General features: G+C 32.7%; 1 protein-coding gene across 4 annotated transcripts; it reads left to right on the forward strand.

The window, feature by feature from the left end:
* The first annotated feature begins 536 nt into the window (after positions 1 to 536).
* On the forward strand, positions 537 to 16,857 carry LOC130662323 (uncharacterized). 4 transcript variants are annotated; one of them, XM_057461159.1, is made up of 16 exons: positions 537 to 677; positions 7,015 to 7,071; positions 7,280 to 7,307; positions 7,383 to 7,437; positions 7,569 to 7,720; positions 9,249 to 9,304; positions 9,936 to 10,002; positions 12,192 to 12,239; positions 12,351 to 12,456; positions 13,264 to 13,362; positions 13,476 to 13,582; positions 14,086 to 14,177; positions 15,054 to 15,080; positions 15,302 to 15,375; positions 15,694 to 15,852; positions 16,353 to 16,857. In XM_057461159.1, the coding sequence occupies exons 1-16, from the start codon at positions 648 to 650 to the stop codon at positions 16,546 to 16,548; spliced, it is 1,353 nt and encodes a 450-aa protein (XP_057317142.1). In that variant the 5' UTR covers positions 537 to 647; the 3' UTR covers positions 16,549 to 16,857. The 4 variants fall into 4 exon arrangements, with proteins under 4 accessions (XP_057317142.1, XP_057317140.1, XP_057317141.1 ...); XM_057461157.1 differs by having other exon boundaries at positions 625 to 766; XM_057461158.1 differs by lacking the exon at positions 15,054 to 15,080 and having other exon boundaries at positions 625 to 766.
* The last annotated feature ends 3,505 nt before the right edge of the window (positions 16,858 to 20,362 follow it).

Below are 20,362 nucleotides of genomic sequence, written 5' to 3' on the forward strand. Positions count from 1 at the left end.
TGTCCTATGATCCGTATTTTCCTATCTCTTATGGATACTAAAAATCTAAACCTATATAATAGTAAATTTTAAAAATTGTTAAAATATTACAATAAAAAAGCAATGTCGAAACTAGATTTAGTTTTTGTGAATAGGTCCACATCATTCTCAAACCCAAAAAGCAGGTTGTTGAATGTCGAAGATATAACTTTTTGAACGACTTTTTGCAGACGTCTCTTCAGGATGATTATTTATCCTTGCCGATCGAGATGATGCAAAATCTGGTAATGGATCTTCTTTTAAGCAATAATTGCACATGGTCTTATTTGTCAATATAACAAAGCCACATCATTATGACTTATTAGAGCGTCATTATCACTCTTAAGTGGTGACATTTATTAAAGAGACCACAAAAATGCATGAACCAAGCCAAAATAGCTTACTCTTAAGAAACAAGTCAGGCTAAAACAGCGTGTTCTACTTGTAGAAATTTTTACTTTATATGTTCGTCGTATATCAGATGGTCTACTGAATATTTTCAGATGTCCAATAAAGCCATCCACATCTGATTGTTGCTATGCGCTACAATAGTTTACTAAAGTGGATTATTGTATTAGAAAATAATGAACACAGTGAATTATTAGTTAGTAAAAACTTTTAAAGAAATAATGATCAACGTTGTGAAGATTTGCGAGCAGGTAATATACAATTAAACACAATGAAATACGCAGGTAAAGTCAATCCATTTTCAGCTCCTGGTCTTGTTGCTGTTCTCTTTGTTATACTGGTATGTTTCTTTTTGTTATCATAACAATCGGTTCTCCTGAGCTGGTGTGTTGTCTGGTTTGAGAAAGATTAAGACATGTGTGTGTCATATAATGTTTTTACTCATAACTAATTTATATGTACAGGTTGGTTCACGTATATATATATATACAAGTTGTCTCGCCTACCCAATATACAATAATACAACAGGTGTCCCGCTGGAGAACTTATAGCCTGAAAAGTAATAAAATAAAAAATAAAAAACGCCTTTCGCGCCTCTCTGTGATCTGTCTTAAAATTAGAAATCTTGGAGATCGAAAATCCCCGCAAATTTAAAGATTATGTGTCGCGAAAATAATATTTGCTTCTGCAAATCGCAATAATATAAATCGCAAGATTTTAAATTTTTGAATTTTGATAACATTTTGCATGACTTCCTATTTATATTACTATTTTTTTATTACTAAAATGTTTTATCACTAAAATTATTTTCCCACTGAAAAAAGTGATTCAAAGAGTTTGTCTGCGTTGCCGTGCGGGACATCGCATTTAGATGAGGCGATCTCGAAATCGCTTTAACTTTAAAAAAATTCAGGCTACATTCCAAAAAAACGTTTTAGAGTGCCCAAATGTCATGGGATTTCGAGATGTATCATTCTCATAATGTAACCAGGATCACCCGCCCTGCAGGTGGCAGGTAATAAAAGCGTTAAAATTTTGATAACCATGGATAACGCAAAAACTACCGAACAAAAAAATACTCCTTGTTAAACTACGGAAGGAAAAAATTCTCCTTGTTAAACTACTGAACAAGAAAATTCTCCTTGTTAAGCATTCACAAAAAGATAAATCACAGAAACTCTAATTTATTAATTTTCTATTATTGATATCGCTCGTCCAAACGTGGAAGTTGTTAACTAGGAATATATATATATGTAAGACTAACCTGTAGGTTGTCTTCGCAATAGTTCTGTCTGTGTATAACGCAACGCTAAATTAGTGTGATTGATTCAACTCAACACTATTGAACACCACTTTTACTAAACACAACGAATTACCAATGATACTGGTTCAACACAATTAAAACCCCACCACCAAGTGATTCTTATTAGTAATTGCCTAGATAGAAGATCAACAATCTCCCTCTATTTTCTTTCTGTTTGGCGTTCAGTTGGTTATTCGAATGTGAGAGGATTTTATAGCGACTCTCCGTATGATTACTTATGTGGAATTTAAAAATAAAAATTCTAAAAGATAAAAACTAAAAGAAAACTTTAATTTTTGAACACAATATTCAAATCTTCATAACTAAACATTCAATTGGTCACTATTATTCTTCATCACCCCTCTGTAGCACATTTATTAAGACTATGCTAATTGCTCCTTGTTTTGTTAATACATCTGCTAACTAATGTTTGGTAGAAATCAATTCAATCTCTTTCTGATTGATACTCTGTGTAAGGGAAGCCATATCAAACCTTAACCGTTTGTCTTCCAAAGACTTTGTTGAATGGGCAGCTTCGAACAATGATTTGTTATTTGTATGACATAAGATGCCTTCTAGATTAGTATTCAACACTTCATTTATAACATTCTTCTCCCATATGCATTAATCTCCTTAGACTGCCATGTGATAGGTGCCATAAGATTCTCAACACATTTTAGGAAAAAAAAAATTCCACTTTGAGAGCTGCCATCTTGAAGGTTCCCAAATGAAGCATCAGAATATAAGGTCAGTTGTAATGGAAGCTTAAGCTTCCAAAATTTCAAGGAAATGTTAGGATCCAACATCTTTACCACTTTATTGGCTCTCATGACATTATCAACTACTGCACAGTTTAGTTTTGTGCTTAGCTGGCACACATCAAATGAAATGTCAGGCCTTGATTGTGATGACATCGAGTTTAGTTGCCCACATATGCATCGGAAGTTTGATTGTTCTTCATGTGATAGTTTTCTATTTCTGTCTGTTGTGTTTTGTATCTTGATCAGTTACAAACTTGCCACATAGTTCTTTTGGTCATAGTTAATGGAACCATTAGATTGTTGTATATTGACATCAACATATTTGAAATTGGTGTAATCTTCAGATCCAATGAGAAAAGTTTCTCTGATAGGCGAAATGACCTTCACTTAAAAATCATGGGATCCTCCCCTTAGAAAATCATCAACATGTATTACAATCAGTCCTTGGCAGCAGTTATCTTGAATCCAATAACATAATGCTTTATCAAATAAAGACATTCTCAACCCCAAGCCGATTAGCTCTTCCTTTACACGTAGATACCAAGCTCCTGAAGCATCAGCAAGGGCGTATACAACTTTATTTAGTTTCCATAACACACCTGTTGTATTTGCTTCCTTTGGGGCTTTATGATAACCTCTCTGTCAATCTGGTTGCCTTGAAGAAATGCCGTCTTGACATCTAAGTTGTGACAGTCCCAATCGTAGGTTGCTCACATCTTTAGTACAATGCGAAGACTTTCTTTAGAAAAATTTGGGGAGTCCTTAGTCAGATTTTTGACCTTTTTTTCTTCGAAACCTCTTATGACCAAACGAGCTTTAACTGTTTTGTATCCCTCTATATTCTTAGTTGTGACCACCCATCTTGTGGATATTACAGATTGACCCTTATCTTCTATGGTGAAGAAAACTTTGTTGTCCTGCCAATTGGCTAATTTTTTATACTTTGCATTTAGGACCTCATCTGTTACAATTGCTTGAGTCGATAATAGTACTTCTTTAGTTTCGTTTGTCTCAACAACAGGTTGCCAGTCACTCACACATCTCTTGAATTCTAACCAATTTATTTCATCTGTGTCTTCATTTTGGATATTTAAACAGCTACCATACTGTCTGCCTTCTTTTCCTTTTCTGTTCACTTTTCCTGCTCTGCTGTGGACTAATCCCCTTGCCCATTCACTGTCGGGAGTTAGCTTGTAAATGATTTTTGTTTTCAACTTTGCTATTCCTGGGACTGTTGACGAATTGCTAACATTTTGATTGGTTGTGATTTCATTTTTTAATATGTTGTGTGTTGTTGTTTTATTCATTAAGGCACCGTCTGATGTTGTTTCTTTTGTTGTTGGTAAATTTGTTGTTTTCTCATCTGGTTCTTCTGTATTGTTACTGTCAAAACCATCTGCACCAACACATTCACCAAAAACATTATCGCGTTCAAGTGGAATGCAATTTTTCACTTGTGCAGTTGTCACTTCAGTACTCTTTTCCGTGTCTTGTGAAAGTTTTTGTGAATGCAAAACTTGGTCAAACTTCTGCAAGCGACACATGTGTACTCTAACATAACTTCCACCATGTTTTACAAGGACTTGCTTATTCTCCTGTCCAATTACAGTGCCTGGTCCATGCCATTTTTCACTGTCTTTTCTCTTATAGAAAACTCTATCTCCATTAATATATCGCTCATCATTGTAACACTGAACATTATGCCTCAATGCTCTTCGTATACGCTCAGAAGACTCTACTGCTATAAAGGTTCTTCGTAATGCATGCATTACAGCAAGGTTATGGGCTACGGTTTTACTTGAAACTGTGTCATTTATAGCTGGAAAATGATCAGTGAGGATGCAGGGATAGTCGTGACTTTTACCATAAACAAGTTGATTTGGTGAAAATCCCTTGTTGTTTAATAAAGAATTCTTTGCACTTACAGCCCAGAATAGTGCGCGATTGTGTGTACATTTTGTGTCCTCAATAATTATTTTCAGCGTTTCCTTAATCATACCATTGTGTCGTTCACATCATCCATTTGACCAAGGACTTTCAGCTGCAGTTGTTGCAAACTCTATGTTAAACTGCTCACACATTTCTTCATACACTTTGTTAACAAATTCTTCACCATTATCAGCTAGAAACTTCCTTGGTTGACCAAATCGGGCTAAATAAATTTCAAAAATAATATCTGTTATTACATCTTTGTCTTTCGTCTTTGTCAATCTTGCTGATGAAAATCTGGCAAAACATCTATGATATGGATAAACCACAATAAGTTGCACGAGATCTAGAGCCATACACTGGTTAAATTCTGATGACATTGGTAAGCCAACAATAGGGCGCGGTCTTGGTTTTCTGTATTTGATGCACACTTCACAAGAGTTTGATACTTCATCGATGACTTTCATAAATTCACTTCGGTCATTTAAGAAGGAATTAGATGCTTTGATGAAAGATTTTAATTTTTCAGCACTTGGATGGCAAAATTGACGATGAAGTTTGATGATCTTACTTTTTCTTGATTTTGTACTTGCACAAACAAAGGTAACCAGGGGTAACAAGTGGTCATGTCTCTTTCCATCCATCTCTATTATGTTGTTGTTCAAAGGTATGCAATAGTGACCTGTACCTTAGCAAATGTTTGTAGATAGGTAAGCTATCTTAAGCGAGGTTGTTGATATGCTTAGCATGTAGTAGGTGATAAAAAACCTTCTGCAGACATGATGATAACAGCTATCTTTATGCATTTTGGCTTGGTACTCTTTATACATTAAGCTATTAGCTAGCTCAACTTTTTCAATGTTTGCAATTTACGATAGGAATAAAGACTTTATTCCTATCGTAAAATGCCATAGCAATATATTTGTTTAAAGTCAGATACACAAGATTAAATTCTACAAATATATATATTTCTGTTAACCCAATTTGCAAAACTTCATCAAATATTTACTTAAATAATAAATTTATTCAAGGAAAAGAATACAATAAAATTTGGAGAAAGGGGAATCTAGTGTATCCGAGAAAGCTATAAATTGCAATAATACCTTCACCGTATTCATGTAGAGGCAGGCAAAATCAACCCACTCCACCTACAGGCTCAAAAGGACGCTGTATGATAAAAAATTTGCCTATTTGAATTAAAATTTGGTGGGTTTTGTATTGACGGAGTAGCTTTATATAAGAAAATAAGAAACTAGGTTGCACCAATCAAGCATGGCACATATTTTTATTTATACCCTATCTGACAATTTTAATTATGAGTATTTCAATTTTATTTTTAGCAAAGAATATGGTTTCGAGCAAGAAGTATTTTTTATAGCCCACTTCACTACTGGGCACCTTAACAGCTATTTTCCACTTTAAGAAAATTTTTCATTGAACGAAATGGAGATAAACAGAACAGAAAATTTCCTACTTTTAATTTCTGTTTCATAACATTGCACATTTTTATAAAGAAAGTAAACATTCTTTGCGCAATTCTCACAAAATGAAATAACCTGATTGGCTAAATAACTCTCTACTTGTCTTTTTCATACACAACGCAAAGAAAAAGTTGAACTCGATTCTACTTTGCTAAGAACGTAATAGACAAGAACATTTTCTGTTCACGTCAAATAAGCTTTTTAAGTATGCATACACAGAAACCTTTCTGTTCTTTTCCAATTGTTTTTTCACGGGAATATTTTTTTAAGTGAAAAATAACATTTAGTTTATATCCCTTTCAGTACCTGCACTCATACTTGTATTCCGATTAAGGAGACATTTTGTAGAACTTGCTAACTTTGCAAAATATCCCTTGATGGTTCTGCTGTTTACTTAGCAGAATGTGTAGGACAAGCTGTGATTATATCTGAAGCTGTCTACATATACCTAGAAATTAAAAAAACCTTTTCTATAAACTACATGTGAAGACTAACAATGAATTATCCTAAGTTTAGCAGAGAAACTCTGTGTTCAGGAAAACTAGTTAAACTATATCAAATACTAATAAGACAGCACACCTTTTTTTAAAGTTAAAAGACGCCTATTGCAGTTGCCAAGATAATTTTCCCTGTATTTTTTAGTCGTAAGACAATACAATATTTTAGCAGTTAGTACGTTTTCTGTTGCTGGAAAATAACATTCTGCCCGCTAAAGTTCCGCCATTGTTAGTCGGATAAATTAACGTATGACGCGTTCGCCTAATTTGGCCATATTTTGGCCCAAAATCACTCAACGATACCAGGGTATTTTTCTTCGTCTTCTCTCATATCAAAAAAGACAAGATACCCTAGGGACGAGGGTGCGCCTCTCCCTTAATCTGGTCAGATTTAGTGAGAGATGAGCAAAAAACGTTTTAGTGGCCGCTACAAAATAAATTTTAAGCGATGGTAGAACTAAAGTGGATTATTAGAAAGTGCTTCTCCAAACTTTGTCATTGTCTTCCTAAGTACTGCAAGGTTGATGGATCGAGTGGGACTTATGATAATGTACAGGGTTACTTATAACAATATATCTCACATATGTACCGTTTGTTCTTTTTTTGTTTCTACTTAGTTATTTGGATCTATGACATTAACAATATTGTTTCCATTCCTTCCAAAGTTAGTAAAGGTAATATTTCATTAATCTATTATTCCGTTGTAGCAATGTTATAACGCTCGCCATAGATCCGCCCGCCCGTTGGCCTTTACGCTTGTCCGCCTATCCACCCGTCTGCCCGAGTTAACGAACGACCTACGGACTAATTTTTAAAATTGTGTTTACATAATCGTGCTGTAGAAATACTTTTTTGTAAGATTAATTTTAACAATATTTTTAGTCTTTTGGAGTTTCAGAAGTAGAAATAGGTAAAATCAATTATTTTAATGAATTTTTCGGTGTTTGTTAACTTAAAATGACTTTACTTCATACTATTGTCATAGGATTCTACGCTGGAATTATTGGTTCGTCATTTTACGCCGGTAGATCATTATGCAGGTAGGAAAGGAAGACAACCATCTTAAAAGTTCACATAATCTTTGTAAATTTAATTAATGCGATCTATATCGACGTTGTCAATACCACCGTAATAATACGTAGAAAACTTAAAATAATAATTTTTTGTTTAGCATTTTATGGGGATACATGGTTGATTGGAAAGGGAAAAAATTTACACTTATATTAACCCTTACGACGTTAACACTCTCCACGATTGGGTTTGGACTCACCAGAAGTTTTGCTTGGGCATTTATAACACGATTTCTGCAAGGCTGCTTTCTAGGTTTGCGAAAAATGTCATTTTTTACTTTTTCATTTCAGTAATAGATTTTGTAACATTTTTTTGTGTGCTTAAAATTGCTACTATTATGAAACGTGTTTAATTCCGGACAAATCAGCTTACATCGAATTTTAAATCCTGAAAGAATAACTGCACCCCACAGTGCGCAATTGACCCCAAGAAATGTTCAAAGTTCTATTTATGCAAGACTTTGCACTTATTTAAAATATCATCTTAAAGGCATTATACTAAAAACAAACCTATATCCAAAGAGAAAATGCAGAAATCTGCCCGCCACCACACGCAGATACTGTACTTGACTCACAGATCAAAAAATTAAGTATTATAATAGACCAGTCATAAGCTCATTTAACAATCCACCGAAATTTACCTGTTGCTACTCACAGCTACTATGTTTGATTTACGGAAAATATATCACATTTATTATGATTCGTGACCATAGACATTTTTTTCCTACGATGAATGAGATCCAAAAAACGAGCTAATAACTGTTTCCTGGCAACTCAGGTTGTTATTAAAAAAAAAATTTAAAGAGCAATTAAAGTAAAAATTAGATTTGAGGGCGTTATGTTTTTACTGCAGAACAATTGTCAACCATACCAATTCATTATTTGACTATATTGACATAAATTGCACGTTGCAAGGGAACCATCGTTAAAAATCTTTTATTAATACACAACAAAATTTCACTTGAATTTAATGATGATGAAAGTCTAAAAAACACGGTAAGTTTAAACGGACCATTTAAATGTAAGATAAAAAAAACTTACCGTGTAAACAGGAAGGATGTACATCTTTCTTCGCTTCTATAAGTTTTTTTTAAAATTTGGGCATGTTAAACTGTTCCCAAAATACATAATGAGATATTGTTTAAACAAAAGATTTGAGCATATTTTTTGTGTTTTTAATCAATACTGCTTTTTTTTCTTCTACTATTTTCCCTTTTGCTCCTATAGCAATAAACTTAAAGTGTTTTTTCTTTGATATTCATTGTAAGAAGACTTTTTAAAAAAACTTGTAAATTTCACCTTAATGTGTAGCCTTTTCCTCCAACTAAACGGTCCGCTTAAAATTACCATGCATTTTAGCACTAAGTTTCTTTATTTACACAGGCTCAACTGTCGCTTACTTGTTGCCTTGTGCTTTTAGAATATCTCAAACTCACGCGTTAAGTTGCTCAGTTAGGCTATAGTTTGCCAAGAGAAATTAAAATTTAGTTCTAAACCTGTTTGACGTGGACTAGGGGCGGGTTCAAAGACTTCCCCTTTGATCTGGATGAAAAACATGTTCAAAAAATTTCCAAAAAGGAAACGAAAATTTACTTGGTTCATCTTTTATTTTTTAACTGTGATTTTTTCGAAAAATAATAATGCGATTTTTTGCATTAGTTCTGTGTTACTTTACATTATTTTAACTTCCAGTTTTTTTGCTAATAAAATAATCCTTATAAAGAAGGCGTGTATAAGATTAATTAAAGTACAAACTAAATACAAGAGTTACATTTTTTTAGGATTAGGTGTAGTAATCATTTCCTACATTTCTGATATATGTGATGACACAAACAGAGTAAGTTTTTAATAGTCAACGTCTGCATTTTTTCTGCGAATACTTTGCTACGTTCGTTAATGCCTCTAATTTAAAGCGTCGTCTAATTAATTCGAATGGTCTTTTTTTAAAATTTTCTTAATTTAGTTCCTGTTATTTTCAATTCGACGCAATTTTCACTGATTTTTGTTTTTCCTCTAAGATATTGAGACTGAGGTAGGATTTCTCCCTAATTAGAGTGCGAACCAGATAATTTGTGAACATTTTTTCTGGTTCTTAATAATTTATGCTGAAAGATAAAAGTAGCCTTATTTACAAACTTCATTTTAAAAACGGATTTTTATCACCCTCGTCGTCCATGTGCTTGTTTGTGTTTTCCATACAATTTTCATAAAATGAGGTCTTTGAGCTTTGGATTTATCTGTTGTTGATTCCGTAGACAATAAATGATGAAAGAAATGAGTTATAAGAAGAAAGAAAATAACTAAATTTAAGAAAAATGTTGTTGTTGTTTCCGCATCTATTTTAGTGCGACTAAGCTCCAATTTCGTTTATTTTCTCAATTATTAGTTTGACCCTCCGAAAATAAATATATTTGCGGTCGCAATTAAGAATAACCGTAAATATATATTAAATATTCTTTACTTTCCAGCCCCTCGGTATGACACTAGTTATGAGCGCATGTACAACTGGTATTGTAATCGGGCAATCGTTAGGAGGTAATCCCTTTGATTTTAATCTGTCAAAAAAATGTTACCATATGTTAAAATTACTACAATCGCAGACGAAATAAGTGGCAAAATTTGAATTTTACGGTGAAAAGTAAGTGTATGAAGCTTGGGGTGAGAAAAACAGTATTTTGTGAAAATTAAGTATATAGTGAAAATTATCACTATATTTTGTTTGCGATTGTAGTGCAAAGCTAATTTTTCGATCTTTGTCCTCTATCTGATATGTTAGGCCTAGAAGGAACACAAATTGATATTTATTATAGTGACTCGCTATAGAATGAATGTGGTAAAAAAGCAAAATATAAAAAACAAGTTTTATAATAGCTTAAGCCTTTCGGTTAAAACCATCCTCAGTGCACACATAGATGTAATACATTTTAATGTAAGCGTATGAAAATGAGAGTAATTGTAGTAGTCCCAGGTGATAAAGACTCTTATGTCGTAATAATGAAAAAATCAGATTATGTCAGTAAAATACAAGAGATGATTGACAAAGGCATTAGAGATGGTGTATATGCTCCGACAGAGGACTCCACGCTGCAAGATTTAAAACGTTTGCAAGACTTTCTTTATCGAAACTTCAAAAATTATGAACATTACGAAAAGATGAAACCTAGCTTCCACCAGCCAGCGCAGCTGTAGGGTATAACAAAAACACATAAATTTACAAATGCAAGTGAAAAATCAGTGGAGAGCTTAAAGTTCCGACCAATTATAACACAAACAGGTACGTGCACGTATACTACTGCCCAAGTGATGGGTGATTATTTAAAACCTCTATGAAAACAACTATACCAGAAAAGACACCCAGCACTTTTTCTAAAATGATTCAGGAACCGCCACTTTTCGATCAAAACGAAGAATATGTACCATATGACGTAGAGTCTCTTTTTAAAAACGTTTCTATTGCTGAAACAATTGAGTATATTTTGGACGAAATTCATGTTCACCAAAAACTGGCCATCATTTGTAGCAGACTAATTTTTAGGAGGCTGTTGTTAAAACTGAAAACGGAGAGTATAATCATTTTGCAGTCAAATTTTTACAAACAGACTGATGGCTATACAATGGGTGGCCCTCTCACTGTTATTTTCACCAACATTTTCTTAACAAAGTTAGAAAAGGAATGTATTGAACCATTGAAACCACGGTTTTATAAACGATACGTAGATGACGATACTATTGAAGTTAACTCTGAAAGGTTCTTGGACACCAAATTAGTAAACGAAAATGGTATTTATCGTACACAAGAATACCATCCAAGTATCCCACACATTGGACATCGCAAATTCCAAATGCTATCAGTGGCGATCTCAGTCGTGCAAATCGTATCTCGAATGACTTCGAAATGGAAAAGAATGTAAAAAAATTTTTTTGACTTACCAAAATCATTTAGAAGTTTTATTTTGTGAAAAAAATAAAGAAGTTTCCAAATCACTCAAAGTTTCAGAAGTGCGACTTCAAACAAAAAGTTTGAAATCGAAAACAAATGGAACACAAAAAAGATACCCCAACTGTTTTCACTAAAAGATCGAAATCCATACCCTTCTTGCGTTATTTATGAAAGAACGTGTACCACTTGTAACACATCTTACATTGGCGAAACAAGACGAAATACTGTGGATCGCTGAAATGAGCATAATAATCCAACCAAGAATTCCAAACCACCAAACCAAATTTACCGTAATCCTGAGCATCAGTTTAGTTGAAAAATTTTGATGAAAGCACCTCTGAGAACGAGGTTGGGGAAAAACTTAGAAGCTCCATTTATCGCATTGAAACGTCCAAAATTAAATAATCAGCATAAATCTAAAGAACTTCTGCTTTTTAGAAATGGAGTGACGTGACAGAAATGTATACGTCGACGTTATCACAAAATGTGTATCAGCTGATATACATCCGTGATAACAAAATGTGATTTCGATATATGTAGTAAATGATGATTGCCTTCTTGAGGGTAATTATATTTTATTGTATATATGTAAATAATTTTTTAAAAACTCATACTTATTTAAAAATACGTTAACATTAAAATTAATTACATCTATGTATGCACTGAGGATGGTTTTAACCGATAAGTTTATGCTATTTTAAAAGTTGTTTTTATATTTTACTTTTTACCACAAATAATAATATAGGATTTGCTATATATACGTAATGTACACTTTTTCTTTAAGCGTTTTTAGCTTTTCCAGTGGAACGATATCCTAAAGTTTTTAGGAAAGGTAAGTCAGTATTTAAAGCATAAGTATTTATTCTACGTTATATGGGCTAAGATTGTTTATTTTGTTTTCAGTTTTTTAGGATTCAAACATCATAGCCTTATTACTTTGTAGGTTCTATTTTTGATCAATTTGTGATTCTGCTTCCCAACATGGTATTGGCAGTATGTTTTGTATTGATGATCGTCCTGGCGATATATGTTCTTCCGCCTGATAAAAAGTAGGTTAAATAAATTGCTATACCCTTTTTGAAATCAACGGAAGATTCGTGCAATTTCCAAATACATCAGCGTCATATAAACCGTTTTGTATATTATGCAAATTACGGAAGAGTTATTGAATCCTTTGATGAGATTTTTAAATTTATCTTCATATTTCCCCGCCAAACTATGCCAACATGTTTTTAATATCAAAACATCCTAAATTTTAACATTAGACCGTTTAAACAGTTTCTATGTTGTATTTTTCACTGGTTATTGTAAAAACATGTATTTTAAATACTTGATTGGTCGCTGAGGCTTGTTTGTAAGAAATGCACAATTTAATGGTACCCTTTTCTTTTCATAAACAATGCCAATTTTTAACGAACGTCACCAAAACAAATGGTAAACAATGTGTTTGAAACAAATAAGTGATAGGTAATAGTAAAAATACTTAAATACTTTGAAAATAAACAATTCGCTTAAGGTAAACTATGACAACACAATTCTTCAGGGCTTCTTTTTCTGAAACAGCTAAGTAATAAAAACAACGGTGAGACCTTTAAAATTTTTGATATATTCTTATGAGCCAGTAGTCAGGAGTCAGTAGTGGGGACTTTACTGGTATAAAATATGTAATAGAATACTTTTTTCCGTCTAAAACAAATATTATACTCAATTTGCGTAAGCCTCTGTGTTGTTTGCGCAAATTACTAGTTGTAAGTGCAAAGGCTTATTTAAAGGTTTTTTCGGGTACTTATGGTAATAAATCCTTACTAAAAAATGCATCGTGGGCTAATAAATGGATTACTGTTGATCATATTTAGGGTTATTAAAACAGAAAGAGAGACACTACTTAAAGACAAAGACAATGCTAAAATTCATTGTAAAGGGAAAGATAAACAAACGTTCAAGAATCTTGTAAGGTATGTTGTTATTCAATTTTTCCTCGCAGTGTTTACGAAGAGGAAAAGAAAAACTAAATCGGTGTTTCTTTTGTTTTCATCATTGCCTACTTTTTATCTTCTTCTTGTTTTAGGAACAAAAACTGTTTATTATCGTTTTTATTGTATCTAACAACTGGAATAGTAAATAATGGATTTGATGAAATGTTTCCTGTTCTTGCAGCTACTACACATGAATATGGTAAGTTCCGCACATAAATTTTAGAACTGAAAGGTAAGGAAGGAAATACAACGTTAATGATTATTGCTTTAATGCAATTCCATCCTTAATTTCCCTGTATAATTTATCTTGGACATATTTCACCCGGAAAAAATTTCCCTGAATGATTTCCCACCGGATAAATTTCGCCTAATTATCCTCTCTGGTTAATTCCCTACTGGGCAGTATTTTCAGGGTACAACTATCAAAAGAGTCAATGAGTCTTTTTCGCCACCAAAAGTAACGTTTCTAAACCTCACAACAATCATTTTTAAGCATTTTAACTTATATCTTATAACTTGGATTGAACTAATCAGGCCTGTTCACAAATAATGTTAACAGGAACATGTTGTTTAACAGAGAAACGACTACTTTAACTTAACACATGACCAAAATTTATACCTAATGTATCTCATCTTCTTACTTTACTTTGGAATTTAAAATTCATGTTACATACTGGACATCTTATCTTTTATTTCGTTAAGGAGGCTTTGATTTTAGCCCAGCAAATATTGGTACAACACTCCTGATTATGGCTTTTGCAACTATTCTAGTTGTTACTACTGTTGGAACAAAAGTAGGTTGCGTTCATCTTTTACTCATTTCATTTTTATTTTCATGTATTAATATTGAAATGATGCTATTTTCCACATCTCCCAGACAAACAAAAACAACAATTACTTTTTTGGTAAACCTTGGTATTTCGCGCTGGCTCACAAATTAACGCTGTTGACGTTATAAATTCACGACATAAAAAATAAAATTTAGAACATTGCCGATAGTGCCTTTTCAAAGTATGGCACTAATAATTAGATATAACTGAAAATGACAGAAAAGTGCTGTACATATATTTCATATCCATAATATATTCTATATAAGCACTTACGTTGCTTTTAATTCAAGTTTTCTGATAACAGAAGCTTATTACTTTCTTCTTAATTCTGCACCAAAACATACCAAATTATTCCATATAAAGCCATTTGAGGTAACAACAAACAATGACTTTAAAAGCCTTTTTAAAGATACAAATTACCTTTTGTACGGCTATTTGGAATAGCAGTTTTAACAAATTCATTTGTTTTATGTTTGCCTCCAACTTCCGATTTTACTGATTTGCTGATGTAGCTTTTTTACCGTCAAAAACAAGAATACTTAAAAATATTGAAAGTTACTGTATCTATTTTGGGAAAATACCATTGAAAAAGTAGCAAATCATAAAAACATAATTATTCACTAGGCGGCTGTCTGCACTGTTGTAATAGAGTAGGTATAATGTCTTGTACGTCGACTTTTTGCGTGGTCTGGTTATTACACACGTTATCCAGAATGTGCGAGAAGAGAGAGAAACGTCTATGAATCAATGATCTTACTTGAACCGTTTCACAGACCCTGAAATAAAAAAGAGACTTTTTAGTGTTGAATTTTTCCCTGACCGTATTTGTTGCATATTTAGATTCTTCTGTGCTTTGGTGCAAAAAAAGTAAGTCTACAACTGTTTTGGAGAAAATGTTTCACTCTCTACAATACTCAATTACAACATTATGATGCATTACTAAAAATGATTTTACAATTTCCTTCTATCGATTTCTCCAAGCACGATTCTACTAACAAAAGAACTTTACCTTTATTTTAATCTCCTTTTGGAAATATCTAATTTTATGTATAGATTGCAATATAAATACAGAAACTGAATTTGTTTAGATGTTTATCTACTGCGTTCTCCTTCAATCAATTTGCTTTCCTATCCTCCCATTATTATCAAATCTTTCAAACGGGTATGTTTTATCACCATCCTTAATAATTATGTTGTAATAAAAGTTTCATTAAGATAGCTAGTCTAGTCTTCATTAATGTTTATATGGTTTTAAGGGAAATGAAAATTATTTCAATGTTAATTTTATTTCTGCCTCACAATATTCATGTAAACACGATTTATTCGAAATGAAACTATAGCACATTGTACAAAGCTATCATGATGGCGCATGTGCACTTTGCACAACCGCGATCTGAATAACTCCATGTATACACAACGAAACTTAAATGTTGTTTGATATCTCCGGTTCCATGTAAAGACTTTCTCACCTTCATTATAGAGCATTATTTTGGTTGCTGTTAATGACTCTAATGACAACCATACGTTTATGTAGCGAAGAAACAAGCATAGTGATGGCTGTTTTTATGAATAACTCAGTGGAGAATAACGTGCGTGGAATGGCTAATGGATTGGGGATAACAGGCTCGTCATTAGGAAGGTATTTATTAATCTTGCCTTTGCTAGTGTAATCTTATTTGTCCGAATGATTAACTGGCCATTCCAGTACCTTATAAGGGAATTAATTTTCGCAAAAGTTAAATCTTGTAAATTTTTTGAATAAAGATATTATTTTCTAGGTTTCTACCGCTTTTTAAGGGCTGTTTGTAAAATACATGAAAATTGATAAAATTGAAATTCACACATGGGAAAACCAGAAAAAAACAAACAGTAAATCATTTTTTAGACCACAGACAAAAAACCGATTTCGACAGAATTTATACTCGCGAATTTTGATAATGACGAGTCTTCTGATAGTCTAGTTTTAGCGAAATTTGAAAAAAAGTCAGGAAATTCGCAAACATTTACTTTTCTCAAGATAGTAATTTGTTAAATCCAATCCATTAAGGACTACAAGAAAAACATCATTTGACGTGGTCCTACACGAGTTGATCTTTGATTTTGTTATTCATTCTTTATTGACATTACTCGTTTTTATAGAATGATTGGACCGTCGTTGTTTGGAGGTTTATATTCATGGTCACTAACAAACAAAGTCGGTATTGAGCAAAATCACCATGCCATTGGCTTCCCGTTTAACCAGTTTTTCGTATTCTTTTTAATGTCAATAACTGGGACTTTAAATGCTATTATGGTGACAAGATTTCCTGATAGTATTAACGTGATGAAAAAGTAACAGCAATTTTTGACAGAAGTAATGAACTCTTTGCTTAAATGTTAACCATTTCCCCCCAATACTTCCAGAAACTTAGAACATTGTTTGTTCCTATGGAAGAAACAAAAAGAAAAGACAATAAGATGATTAGTACTTGCAGAAATTCATCTAAATTTACCAAATTTTGTTAAGTTTAAAGTTTGAAGTGCTACCTTGTTACACTCTATGCACTTGCTACGCCCTTATTGCTATTACCTATTTCCATATTGTGAGCAGCTGTCTATGAATTAGTATTTCGTTTTAAATACATGACCTTCTTCATCGTTTTAACTTCTATTTGTAAAAGTATTAAAAGTGGTCCTAGGGACGAGGTTTTGTTAGACTTCAGGATCTCTAAGCACATTCGTCGGGGATAAATTATTTCGGGAAAAATAAAAACATTGTAGCTATTTTAACGTTAGACTTAAACTGTAAATTACAAGTTACAAGCTTTACGTGCGCGCCTTTTATAAAAGAAATATATCACGGTAAGTGGATTTGCGGTTTACGAAAATGAAATGAAAGCCTAAATTTTTTCTCTTCTCCTGTGTTAAAGCAAAGGTCTTGAGCTATAGTCGACTAAAATATAAGATTTTCACAAGACTTATTATTATTGTCTCTCAAAGCTTGTACACTCTTGCTGAAAATTTCAAAAACGACGTCCATATAAATTTGGCTAAACATAAAAGCCACCTACTCGTAAATGGAGAAGAATCGCATGTCAAGCTGGTCATTTACAATGGAAAGCTGACAATCCGAAATATATCAGCCTGCAAGATTTTTTATTTCTTTTACTTTACAAATGTTCTTTAATACTTCCTGCGAAAATTTACCCTTCGAGCTTTAATCCAACATTAATTAAACACAAGTTGTCAAAAGTGATTTAGACGCCTATCTACATTAACCATAATTGGAGCAACAACATGATAAAGTGGGTGGATGTTTCTTTATAATAATTCGAAATAGAATTGCATGTTTGACTACATTTTTAGCCACTTTTTAACCGGTTAGCAAAACATAATCCAGGCTGTATCTTAGTTAACACTAAGATTAAGAAAAAGAATTACTAAATTTGAACAGTATAAAAAGCAACTATACCAAACTAAATAAAAGCTGAGGAGAAACGCACCAATTAAAATTATTTAGCTAAAAAGATGAAAAAATTGAAACCTCTAAATGATCATCGCTAAATCAAATCCCTTTAAACATTTTGCGATAGGCTCCTACCGCTTTTATCTTATCGCTTTGCTAGTACGAGTCGCCAAAGCCACAGAGATTCGTATTTGAATTCTGTCTTCCACATAGATAGAATTGATTATTCTTCATAATTTGCAAGCAAATCTAAGAAGCTATTATCAGTCGGATGTTATTCTTTTCGTTAAAAACAAGCAGACGGCTATTCTATTGTTTATTGTGCCGCTAAAGGCCTATTTGTTAGGAAAAAATAGGAATATCGTTTTTTAGAAATATGTTAATGACCTTGAGAAAAAATATGTTTGTCAGAAAGAAACAAATAAAGTAGGTTTGACACAATACAATCTTTTTCTTTCTAATTCGCTTCGCTTGAATGAATTAACCTTATTTTTTTGCCCGTAGACACGCCTGACAGAAAAAACAAGTTGTTTAGAGAAAAGGAGTTGTCTTAGCTTTCGAAAAATAGACTCATATTTATACTAGAATATACTCATAATCTTCCAATACAAGAAAAATAACCTGGCAAACGACTTCATAAGAGGAGCAAAGATACGCTACTAAATAATAATTCTTTTCTAATTATAACAATGATTTTGTTAGTCTGAGAAGAATAACGAAGAATAAAAACATGAAATGGTTAAAAATTATTGAAAATTGTAAATGTTGTTATTATAACAATTTTTTTTTATTTATTTGGTGAAGGAAACAATAAATGAACAAATTCACTTACATAAGCTTCTTGAAATTATTTTGCTAGATCAGGAATCGTTTTTAAAAATTTTGTGAAAAAGGCATTGAAACTTTTTTAATCAAATAGACCCTTGAAATAAAGAAAATTATTTAAGGAAACAATAAAATTAACCACCTGTGACTTTTAGCATAATCGAATTAATAAACTGAGCAAAGATATTTGCAACAACATACAAAAGACAATTTAAGATAGCATTAGCAAATGTGACGTTTTACTGTAGGTGCGGAAAAACAACGCATTCACTTTGCTTATCACAAACACACACAACTTGCATGTTATATATATAAGACTGGTTGTGCAACCTGTTCAAACACCTGACATTAAACAATAAATTCGAATATTACAAAAGAAAAGTTTTCAACTTTTAATTTTGGATAATCATTCGAAGCGAGTAAAAAATAAATTAATTTTTCATATATTTCCCTGCCACAAGTTTATATATACCTATAAGCACCGGCGGCAAAGGCTAACACGAAATTTTAAAAGCGTTGAAAGACATATATTTTTAACGGCTATAAAGCAAAATAAGAAGGTATTTACAAATTAAATAACGTAAAATAAATTAGACTATATTTTTCAAAATACAAACGTTAATATTATAATAGTCGCTGGCCCGTGGAAAAATCCACGGGTTCACCCATCGCAGCTAAGCTACCATTTTGCGTGACAGACACAATGACGGACATACGTATACGGGTATTATAATATAGATAGTCGTTGCCCGTGGAAAATGCACGGGTTCGCCCGTCCTTTATATTTACTCGTCACAACAAACTGAATAAAAATATATCGCATTTGATCGTTCGTGTTTCCGTAACATGATTTTCTAACTCAGCGGGGGTCCGCGCAGAGACAGACAGACGACGGCTATTATTATAGAGAAAGCATTACACAATATAAATTGCGAAAAAAGCCTGCGCCCAATAGGCAACATATCAGCATTAAAAGTACTTACTGAAAATCACTATCATCTACAGCCAAACGTCACATCAAAAAATAACAAATGCACTAAAAAAACGAATAATAAGCAAATATTCAGCAAGGCAAAATTAGATATCCGTAATTATTCACTCGAGCTTGTGATATTCGACGACGCACAGCAGAGCCGAATGCCAAAAAAGTGAGAATATCAACAAAGCGTCAAAAACTCGTATATCAACAAAGCGTCAAAACAAACTTTCGACTTACTGATATTTAATATATTTTACAGACCAAAGCTTATTTTGCCGCTAAAGAAGGATACTGAAGGAATGTTTTTCTGTTTTTGGAAAACAAAATAAGAAAGTTAATTTTAAATAAACAGACGCGTAAAGGTTGTATAATATTTTGCACCTTTATCTTTTGATTGGCCTGTTTATTACACGGCATTCTTCGGAAAATGCGGTGATTGAGCTTAATTTTTTTAATGAATTACACGCGAATTATCAGCATATTGAAATTTGTTCCCCGGAGTATGAATCTCCGCCTATACCGATTGAACTTCGTGCGACAAATGTGCTTCGTGTGGGTGGAAAAATATACTTTAATTGGAGGAACTCTCCTAAGAAATTTGTTATTTTTCCCGCAAGTTTATCTCGCAGAATTTTGCTAATTTTCCAACACGCTAATTCTGAAGTATTTTCAGCTAATGATTTTCTTTTTTAGAAATTTGACTTGAGGGAAGGAAAAATATATGTCCTTTTTGCTCTGGAGGAAAAATAATTTTCTGCTTGAATCTATTCCTTAGAATTTTGATATCTGGTTTGGGTTACGTTGTCAATGACCATAACAATCTTTGTAAATTTGAGAAAACTCACGGAAAACATCAAGGTAAATTAATTAAAAAGCTAGGAGACTCAGGTTGATTATTCT

This window comes from Hydractinia symbiolongicarpus, chromosome 10 (genome assembly GCF_029227915.1).
Source record: "Hydractinia symbiolongicarpus strain clone_291-10 chromosome 10, HSymV2.1, whole genome shotgun sequence".
Lineage (NCBI taxonomy): Eukaryota > Metazoa > Cnidaria > Hydrozoa > Anthoathecata > Hydractiniidae > Hydractinia > Hydractinia symbiolongicarpus.